This window comes from Benincasa hispida, chromosome 12 (genome assembly GCF_027475165.1).
Source record: "Benincasa hispida cultivar pf3 chromosome 12, pf3_genome.v1.1, whole genome shotgun sequence".
Taxonomy (NCBI): domain Eukaryota; kingdom Viridiplantae; phylum Streptophyta; class Magnoliopsida; order Cucurbitales; family Cucurbitaceae; genus Benincasa; species Benincasa hispida.
In genome coordinates, this window is record NC_143489.1 from 69,723,258 (window position 1) to 69,734,391 (window position 11,134).

At 28.0% G+C, this 11,134-nt stretch overlaps 1 protein-coding gene across 1 annotated transcript; it reads right to left on the reverse strand.

Annotated features, from left to right (window-relative positions):
• Window positions 1–815: 815 nt before the first annotated feature.
• LOC120068018 (flowering-promoting factor 1-like protein 1) lies at window positions 816–3,960 on the reverse strand. Its single transcript, XM_039019684.2, has 2 exons — window positions 3,415–3,960; window positions 816–1,496 (listed from the first exon to the last, which is right to left on the reverse strand). The coding sequence occupies exon 1, from the start codon at window positions 3,897–3,899 to the stop codon at window positions 3,561–3,563; it is 339 nt and encodes a 112-aa protein (XP_038875612.1). The 5' UTR covers window positions 3,900–3,960; the 3' UTR covers window positions 816–1,496; window positions 3,415–3,560.
• Between the last annotated feature and the right edge of the window lie 7,174 nt (window positions 3,961–11,134).

Here is an 11,134-nt window from a genome sequence, read left to right on the forward strand (position 1 = left end):
AATGAAATTTCAGTTAAAAAAACGCATTTTCTTTTAGAGATATATGCTTATTTTTCTATTTTTCTATTATAATTTTCAACTGGAAGGACTTGAATTCTTAATTGTATTTTAAAAATAAAAACATGTTTTTAATATATATATTTTTTTATAGTTTTCAAAACCTAGCTTAGTTTTTTTTTTTTTTTTTTTTTTTTTTTTTTTAATATTAGTAAAAAGTGAATTAAAAAAAAAACCATGAAAGTTAAAATATCTTTTAAAGGTATATTTGTATTTTAGATTTATGTATTTGGGCCGTGTATCTTCCATGTAATCTTTGAGCCTATTTATTTTCTTGGGTTGATTAGTAATATTTCAGATGTTGTTATATTTACTGGGATCAAGTTAAAAAATATTGTGGATTTTCAAATTATTGACAAAAATGGGGTATATGGGAAAACATTTTTTTTTTAAAAAAGGAGGGAATAGAAAGTATTGACAAAAATAAGGTAGTTTTGGTATGAAAGAAAATTACGGAGTATACGATTAGCATTTAATCCAATCAGCACCATATCCGCTCAGTTGGTTGACCCGTCGAGGAGAGACTCGTGGATCCGGTCCACGATTACAATAATTGTGAATCGGGTCCACGATTTTTTTTTTTTTTTTTTTTTTAAGAAAATAGATTGATTAATTAATTTTTTTTAATCGGAGATGTACAACAATATTAAGACCTTAGAACTGGGTCCACAAATTCCTTCATTATTAAACTTAATTATATATTTAATCTACAATTAAAACATAATTATTTTGCATTCATATAAAAAAAAATGTCATGATACTGAAGAAGATTTACAATTAGTTCTTTAATTTGAAAATAGAAGTTTACATGGAATTTAAAAACGACCCCTTGGCAATTACCACACATGGGGTTGTCTTCGTGTGCATCTAAATTAGCTTCATCCTATTATCGTTGTCGTCTACGACGAACAAGTCTTCGATCAGTGTCAGCAACATTGAGTCGTCTTGTTTGTAAAATAATACTTTCTATGTTGACCAATGTTTGGTGACACGTTGAACCCAACTTTGGTAAGTTGTGTTGTACTGAATATTGTTGTACATCTCCGATAAAATTATTTTGTACGATGAAAAAAATAAATATTAAACAATATTCATATCATATATTTAGAAAATGTTTGATTTTAAATCTCTTACCATGTAGTAATAGTAAGTGCCGTTAGGTGTGATAAATCGCCTCGTGATTGAATCGTACCAGGAAAAGTTGTCATCTGATACAGTTGGCCCATTTGTTATTCCTCCCTGTGCACAACGGTTATGTCGTCCATGCCAGTAGAATATATATTCCGCGTGAATTCGACGCCCGTTTGCATCAATAGATAAGACGGTCAATAATTTCCTCTTATACTTTTCGTAGAGATGAGTTTCATAATGGTCTACAATATTTGAACCTTCTCTTGTAGGATCGAAGGACCGGAAAACTCGACCAAAAATAGTCGTACCTGGAACATCAAATGAAAGAAAATACAGGATCAACTCTAACCAAATTTTGGATTTCGATACTCATAAAATTTGAATCAAGCTGTGAATGTCTTGTGTCAATTCTGAAAAAAAAAAAAACATGAGTGTTCCCCTCCAAGTTTGGTGATTTCGAACATCCCATGAGTTTTACACCGACATACAATCCTTTCATTGTTTGCATCTGACATACCAAATATCTTGATTTGATTCCACTACAATAATCTCATAGTGTTCTGTCACACAATACATTTTTACAGCAAGCTGTAAATCTTCTTTAGTATTAAATAACATTTCTTTCTGTATTAAATTAGAATTATATACCCATATACTCCTTTCCTCCAAAGTTGACCCTCGTTCACATGTTGAATAAGCAATTTCCCAATCTATTTGGGTGAACATATCCGACGGTACCAACTCAAGGTCATGTTCCTCACTCCTATCTTTTCCAAATAATTCATCAACTTGAAAATCAATATCATTGTCTTCATCATTTCTGGGTTCAAGAATAGCTAAATCTTCAGGACGCATCAATATATTTATTATGATTTTTTCAACGGTTATAGTTGACAAGAAAATATGTTAATATGTCAATCCAACAAATAGCCCAACAAAATCAGCCCAACAAAATTCAATTTCTAAGTTAACATATAAGATTTAAATATTAAAATTTATATCAACATAAATCTAAGATCCATAAACTATACATTTAAATCAGCTCAAATAAAATCAAAATAGTATATCCATGAATCATACATTTAATTCAACCCAAATGCTAAAATGATATATATATGAAGCAATATTCATTTTTATAAACAAATACATATATTTTTTTAAATCAACCCAATAAATAGGCCAATTTAATCATCCAAAAAAATAGCCCAACAAAATCAGTCCAACAAAATCTAATTTCTAAGTTAAAAAAGATTATACATTTAAATCATGGATCCATAAACTATACATTTAATTCAGCCCAAATGCAAACAAAATGATATATATATATATATATATATATATATATATATATATATATATATATATGAAGATTATACATTTAAATCATGAATCCATAAACTATAAATTTTTCAAACTTGATCCTCATTTTTATAAACAAATAGATATAAGGGAAAAAATTAAAGAAAAAACTTTACCTAAGGTGGACAATGATAAAGATTGTAGACAACGGGTGGTAGATCGGCTCACGGCCGGATGGAGGAAGAAAAGAGGCTACCACAGTAATGGGGAGGAAGAAAAGAGGCTACAACAACAAGAGAAAACGCTTTGGATAGAGGAAGAAGAAGGTGCTACGGCGTTTAAGGGACCACTACTTAGGGTAATCGTATACCGGGTACACAATTAACTCAGTTAACGCTACATGACTGCCACATTGGCAGTTTGTGCATACCAGATCACAAACACTCGTGTACCGGGTACACGATTTAGTTCTAATCGTGTATCGGGTATACGATTAAAAAACCTATTTTTGTCAATATTATCCGCCCAACCTATTTTTGTTAATAATGATTAAAATAACATTATTTAAAAAAAAAAATCTATTTACTTTCACTAGACTAATATGGTATCAAAGCATTATTTGAGCAAAACGTACTCATAAAATAAAAAATCAAATAGTTATCAAACGAGATACTAATTTATCAAACAAACAAAATAATCAAATCTCTTATTCATAAAATTTCCACATAAAAGTAGTTTATTAAATACATATCATATTATATCAGCAACTATCACTAGCAATTTAAACATAATTCAGCCGTTTAAAATACATATATTCATATAAAAACTCATTACAAAGAGACACATATCTCACACCATTAAATCCAAATCCAACGACCAAAGCAATACGACCGACAAATCTAAATCACACGAAGCATATGAACTTACATGCAATAGTTGACCCTTGCGAAGCATCCAATTGTAACAGTCCCATTGAATATTTTTCTCCAGAAAACCTCAAAGTAGAGTTCTTTTTTTGTAATAGTTCTTTTAAATTTATTTTATTATTGTTATTTTTTAAAATTTTAAATGAGTTAGGTGTCTCTAACTTCAAAATGGGCTCGATTTTTGACGACGATATCGTACATATGCATGGATTTGAATTTCCCAAAGTCTTTTGGGAGAGAAATAAGATGGACCGTTGATCTCTTGTGGAATTGCAACATATTTGGATCATCATAATAACGTTCCCAACCCAACGTCATCAGTTTCTGTTCCAACGCTGCGTATGACGTCATCACCTCCGCCGTCGGACTGAACACCAGCGCTTTCCGCTGGAGTTTCGACCGGTGACCGCCGTCCGTCGCCTTATCGCATCCGGCGTTATCCACTAGCCGAACGACGCCGTTTTTGAACACCCAAACGCCAGACATATTATATGGAGAGTTATAAACTAAAGATTTCGAGAGAAAATTAATGTTAATTGGGGTTTTTGGAGGTAGGTTTATATGTGTGTGCGTATATATATAGTGGCTGGAATAATTAGTGTGTAATTGAAATTTATTTTTTATTAACTTACGTTTATTCCTTTTAGTAAATTATTTGCAAGATGTTAATTAAAATATATTCTCTCAATTTTTAATAAAACTAAAGAATAATAGAGAATATGTGTTGGGATGGAAATAGAAGTGTTTCTAGAAACTTTATTTGTTCTCTTCATCAAAAAAAAAAAAAAAAAAAAAACTTTATTTGTTCTCTCGATATATAATTGTTTTATTAATTTAAAAGAATCTTCAAGTATTTAATAAGAAAAACAAAATAAAGGATCTTCAATAGTAAGAATAATTGCTCACTAATCTGAAATAGTTTGCTTTACAGTTTATACAAATATGATTAATTTAATTGATACATGGAAAAAATGATATAATCTCACTCTCGCTTTAGGGCAGCGTCTTTTTAATTTTATTGTTAGAATAAAGAATTCAAGTGTTGGACTTTTCTCTCTAATTTATTTCGTAAAAATCCGATCGAGTAGAGTTAATAGTTGGCTCTAAGGTCTCTATTGCGGTCGGCATACTTATAAAAGTACAAAGAAATACTTTCATAAATGTGGTGCTAAGTCCAACATCCTTCGATGCTCTAAGTCAATATTAGATCAAAGTAGCGTAGAACTCGTAATATTAATTATGCACCTTTGATGAGGATTGAGTCTCTATGCTATTTATATATTTTTGTCATCTGACAAATGTATCAAGGCTCGATGTTGAGTCGATTAGAATTACAAAAGGTTCTTAACTCATTCGAACTACTAATGGTCGACTTGAGATCCTTCTTAATGTTTAAGGTAATCGGTTAGGCTCCTCGACTAGATATTGAAAAGTTCCTTGGACTTTCTTACTATTTTAGGCAACTTGTGCCCATTGGGCCTTCGGCTGTTGAGCCATGGGCAAAGCTGTTAGGACCATCTACAATAGGTCCTAACAACATGTATGTATGTAACAAAATCGACTAGTAAAGAATACAAAAAATGTAAAAGAACAAATAACCGACACATAAATTTACGTGATTCACTAAAAATTTATTAATTATGTCCATTGGGCAGAGAGAATAATTTTATTAGAGAGAATGTTACAGAGTACAGATATGACACCTCTAGGTTTAGAGAGTTTATATAGTGCACTCCTTTAAACCTTAGAGTCATAATCGTAGACTCCTGTAGTAAGTTGTTCGAAGCGCTAGATAATAAATTCAAAGTATTCCAACAATATAAATATGGGGTGATCAGAGAAATGTCTAATTTTTAAAGGTATTCTCGGAAAAATGTCTAAACCCAATTTCTATCCAAAAAAAAAAAAGTCGAAATGTATAATATTTAATTAAGCTACACATTAATTAATAAAAAATACGAACAAATATGCCCTTATATGCTGACCATAAAAAAAAAATTACACTCTCTTTGAATAAACAATCTCATCCAAAAATTCAAACCTCCGATAAATAAAATACAATGTAGTCCTTATATTTTCAAAGTTTGTAACAATTTAATCTCTATAATTTAACTTACAAAGAAACTTTATCCTTAGTCAATTTATGATCAACCTGTCCAAGATCAATTTATGATTAATCTACATATGTAAATTTATGAACTAAATTATTATAAATTTGGAAGTACTGAGGATTGCATAGTTACAAACTAATTTCATGAACTAAATTATTACTTCTATATATATAAATATTGAGTGACCAAAATTGGTTTTGACAAAAAAAAAAAAAAAGTTGAATGGTAAATTAATACATCATGCAAATTTTAGGGCATGAAATTTTTTTTTTAATAATTTTTATTTGTATAAAAAAAAGGCAAGACATATAAAATACACAACAAAACATTAATATAAAAAATGATCAAAGGAGGAAGTTTCAACTAATTTTACAACAATATCACAAACATAGATATCTCTTTCTATGTAATATATATATATATATAGTTTCAATTGTATTTTTTTCACAACCAAACATTAATATAAAAAAAGGTTTCTTAAAATAGACATAATTTCATTTTCAAAGCTTTGGCATCTATATTTTTAACATTACTATGTTACCCTCTACCTAAATATGAACTTATTCTCCATTATTGCTTTTAATTAAAAAAAAAAAACTAATATTTCAATTGGGTGAGATTGCGTTTATATGTTTTTTAAAGAAGGAATTAATGAAACATAAATATATGAGAATAATGCATAATTTTAGTGGTAGGGTTTGGTGCCTAACTTTGCTTTTTTTTTTTTTTTTTTTTTTTTTTTTTTTTTTTTTATATAAGAAATGAAAAAGGAATGGAGAAGGGCATTTTCATTTTGATTTTTTCTTTCTAAATAAGAATAAAGTACTAAGAAATGCAATGAAGGATATATTCCTTTGATTGGACAAAATTAGGAAAGAATTTACATACCTTAAAATTTTTCAAGATTGATTGAAAAAGGAAAATACAACAATTAATCATCAAAATTTTGATTATATTCAATGAATACTTGAAATAATTTTCATGTGACACATATATAGTCTTTATATATTATGCTCATCTTCATGCATGAATAACTTCTTCTTGACTATAATTATGCCAATATTTTCAAACTTTCAATTGTGATGAACCAAATTCATTGTTAGATTTGAAGGAATTATTATGGATTCCATTTGGATAAATAAAGTGATTACAACCGAATTTAATGATTGATTAACAAACAAAGTACATAAATATATGTTGGATTGCATATGATTTTATTATATTACGAGATTACCCTTTAAATTAAATAAAAATTTATCATCCTTAATTATTTATATTCATCATTCATGGTCTTCTTCAGAATTAATTAAAGGGCTATATAGAGAAAAGTTTATTTAAATGTCATGAATATCATAAAATTATTAAATATAAGTCATAATGAGCATAGTTCAATAAACATCAAATATATACAATAACATCGAAATCAGATGTTCGATCTCTCTATCCCACATATTGTTAAAAAAAATTATTATTAAATTTAAAATATAAGATGTATAACTATGATATAAAAAATAAAGTTATCGTCCTTATTAAATTTTAATTTTTGTCTTTGAAATTTTACTATTTTTTAGGGACCCTTTTAAATATAAAAAATATTTAAAAATAGTCACATTTTATAGCAAAAAGTTTTAAAAGTACACAACACTTTTGGAACTTTTGGCTATAAAGTGTAAATAATTTTGGGATTTTTTTATTTATAAAAATTTTCCTATTTTTTACTCATAAATTTTAAAAATACTGTTAGATCGAATATAACTTAATTTACATATGAGTGTATCAATAATTACGAGATCTGTAATTCAAATCCCTCTACTTCGATCCGTACGAAAAATAATTAAAACGGCACTTTAAGTTGAAAAAGAGAAAAGATTCATTCTTTATTTTGTTTATGTATTTCCTATTTAATCCATGATAGTGATTTCATTTCTAAGTACAATAATATGATGTGACACTATTTTTTTAAAGTAACTTTTATCATATTCTAATTATGGCTTTCTTGGAAATCCTTATTAAAATATCACATTTAATGGAAATTCTATGGTCCCATTCCCTTATTCCACATATTGTAAAAAAGAAACTATTTAATTAATTATTGGAAATACCCTTTATACTTATTTAAAATTCAATGAACTCTCAAACTTTAAAAAAAAAAATTAAAAATATCCTTATAGTTAGTTTTTGATTGACACAATATATTGCTAGAAAAACAAAGTTTTTTTTGTCAATTATAAAAAATATCCTGACACTTTTTTAAATTCAATTAACTCAAACTTTTAAAAAAGTTTAAAAATATTTTTATCGTTAGTTTTTTATGGACACAGTTAGTTATTTGGTTAAATTTTTTTTGAAATTTTCAAAAGTTTTATTCATTAAACTTAAAAAAAAAAAATCGTTACAATATAACAATATCGTTAGTATATGAACAAATGTTGGTACTGTTCTCGTTAAGTTGCATTCATATTTAGTACCCCTCAACCTTAAAAAAAGTCAAAAAAATGTATTTACCGTTAAAACAGTTTTCCTCCATATAATAACAATAATGAAAATTTTTAACTTTTTGAAAAAATTACCATTTAGTTCTTGAGTTTTTAGAAACAAATCCTTAAAGTTTCAATTTGGTCAACTGAGGACTTGTTTGGTAGAGAATTCAGATTCAGATTTATGTTTTTAAATTCACAGAGTTTAGCAAATATGTGTTTGGCAGACCATCTAGACTCTGTTTCTAAAAACTATTTTTGGATTTTGTGATCCAAACGATGCAAATTCTGAAAATGACATTTTTTTTTATGTTTTTATTAAATCCAAATTTTGAATTTTAAAATTTTAACATGCAGAATTATATTAAATAAAGATAATAACATGTAGAAAAACAATATATCATGTTATAAACTTAATTCAGTTTAAAAAATATGATATTTATTATGTACTATATTATAAATTACATAATATTACAAAATAATAATTACATAAATGTCTTTAACATAAAGTATATTCATAAATTAATTAATAGTGGTTTATTGTCAACTAAATATTAGTAGGTAACTGCAACTAGTTTTATGATTTATAAATATATAGAAACACATTTTAAACAATTGTTTAAATTAAAATCAAATTTTTGAATCTATTACTAAACGTACATTTGAAAACATGATATACAACTACGTTTTCATTGAATTCTTTGTTTTAATTTTTTGTTTTTAAATTCTATTCCAAACGGATTCTTAGCTTCGTAATTTTGATGAACTAGTTCAAAAGGATTCAATTATATATTTTTATTATAATTTTAAATACTGAAAATGAAATTTAATAAAAATAATAATAAAACATAGTATCTCACTCCTCTCTCCTCCCTCTGATTTTTCTCTCCCCTTCCTCTCCTTGGATCTCTCTCCCTAATTTTATTTTTCTATCTTGGTATGAATAGAAAACCCAAGAAAGAACTCAGCAAGAATAGGAGTTTGCCTTTATTAAAATAAAAAACTAATTATTTCCATGAAAAAACCCACAACTGAACCCAAAATTCTTCTTCTAATTCCATCAACTAACTCACCCTAAAAACAGAATGAATTAAATGGAGCCAACAAAGACCGAGAGGGAAGAACAAAACATTGCCAATAAGAGCGTAGCTCAATTAGCATAGTGTTCGTACTATTAACCTTGAGGTCTGAGATTCGATTCCTCCACCACACTTTCATTACAATACCTTTATAAAAAAAGAAGAACAAAGTGTTACCAAGACAAGATTAAACTCAAGTGATCATTTTCTAAATTTAAAATTCATTTTCATTATTTAAAATAACATAAATATATATAATTAAACTAGAAAATAAGAGAGGGGCCCATTAAACCTATTCTTTAAAATTGAGAGAGTAAATTGGACAAATTTAGTTCTTAGGAACCAAACACTTTTATTTCCAAAAACGCTAAGACCAAAGAAGGTAGTTGTCTCAATTTTTTTTTTCCTTTTGAAATTCAACCAGACTTGTAAAATGAGAAAGTAATAGTTTTTATTCATATACTAAAGATTTTTTTTAAAAGAAAAATTAAGAGTTCAGGAGAATTTGTTTGACGAGATTTTCGGGGAAATTCAAATCTTTGAATTTGAATGTATTTTATATTGATTTAAGTATTGCATATTGAGTATAAACTCTCTAATACATAATCCTTTGATGCTTTCTTTTGAAAAGTAAACTTTAATCTTTAGATCGGTTGGTTTTCTCTAATGATTGATCTTTGTGTTTGATGATCTTCTTGGATGATTGAATTTTGAGCTTGATGATCTTCTTGGAGGGTCGATCTTTGGGCTTGTTGATCGATTTGGATTGATCTTTGACTTGTTGATTAGTTTAAATCGATTTTTAGCTTGTTGATTAGCTTAGATCGACCTTGTTAATCGCCTTGATCGATCTATGTCTTGTTGATCGACCTAGATCAGGCTCTAGCTCGTTGATTGACTAGGTCGGCCTCTTGCTTGTTGATCAGTTTGAATTAGCCTCTGATTTGCTAATTGGCTTGGATTGACCTCTGACTTATTGATCGACTTGGATCAACCTTTGACTTGTTGATCAACTTGGATGGGCCTCTAGGTTGTTGATCTACTTGGATTGACGTTTGAGGTTTCTAACTTCGAGAGTTTTGGAAAGTCTTTTGATCTTCTCGAAATCTTCTGAGCTTTAGTATTTTTAGATCTTGAGGAGAATAAAAGTTGATCTTTGGATCTTTAGTTTGTCTTCTGATCTTCAAAGTTTTCAAGGAGTTGTATTCTTTATATCTTTAGAGCTTCAACCTTGGATTTTTAGAGCTTTGGAGTTTCAAAGATTCGGCCTTCATTCTTTAAACCTCCAAAAATGAAGGATTGAGACCTATATTTATAGAGGTTTTGATTGGGCTTACATGGGTTTAGGCCCAATCTTTTTTTTTGGACTAAATTTTTATCATGGATTTAAAGTGAGTTGGACTTTGGTCAGATTTGAGCGACTTTAATTCCTCAGCCTGATCTAATTTATAATTTTAATCTGAATTAGACATCTAAACAAATTTATCGGTCATGGTCCAGGCTTGATCACTGTTGAAATCGACGAGCTTATTATTGTGATCAAATGGTCGAAGATATGTGACATTTTCTAGTTTGTCACTTATTTTTCTCCAAATATAATGAGTTGTTATTTTGATGACCTGATAAAATTTGATTGGCTGAAATTTCTCATTCAACAATATTACTAAAGGTTTCTATTAAAAGAAAAAAAATTAATATATTTTGTATTTTTCGTTTCGTTACAATGTTTTGCAGCGAATATGATAAATCGACAATAAAGAACACATTAGAAAATTATAGGAAAAGAAGTTAGTAAATAAAAGTTATTTATTATCAAATGCTTAAGTGATACAGTGTTTATACTATCAATCCGAGCTTTCTTTCAATACATTTGAAAAAAACATAATTAATTTTAAGGATTAAAAATATCATTACATGTGTCCATATTTTTACATCACTTCAAAGAGTTATGCTAGCATAACATTCTACACTTTCGTAGGTATTTGGTAATTCTCTTTATAAGAACTTAACTTTTAAAAATTTAGATATAACCTAACAAACTTAAAGGCATGTTT

Excerpts from the sequence above, each read along its gene's own strand:
- LOC120068018 (XM_039019684.2), bottom strand. The coding sequence starts at position 3,899 with ATGTCTGGCGTTTGGGTGTTCAAAAACGGCGTCGTTCGGCTAGTGGAT.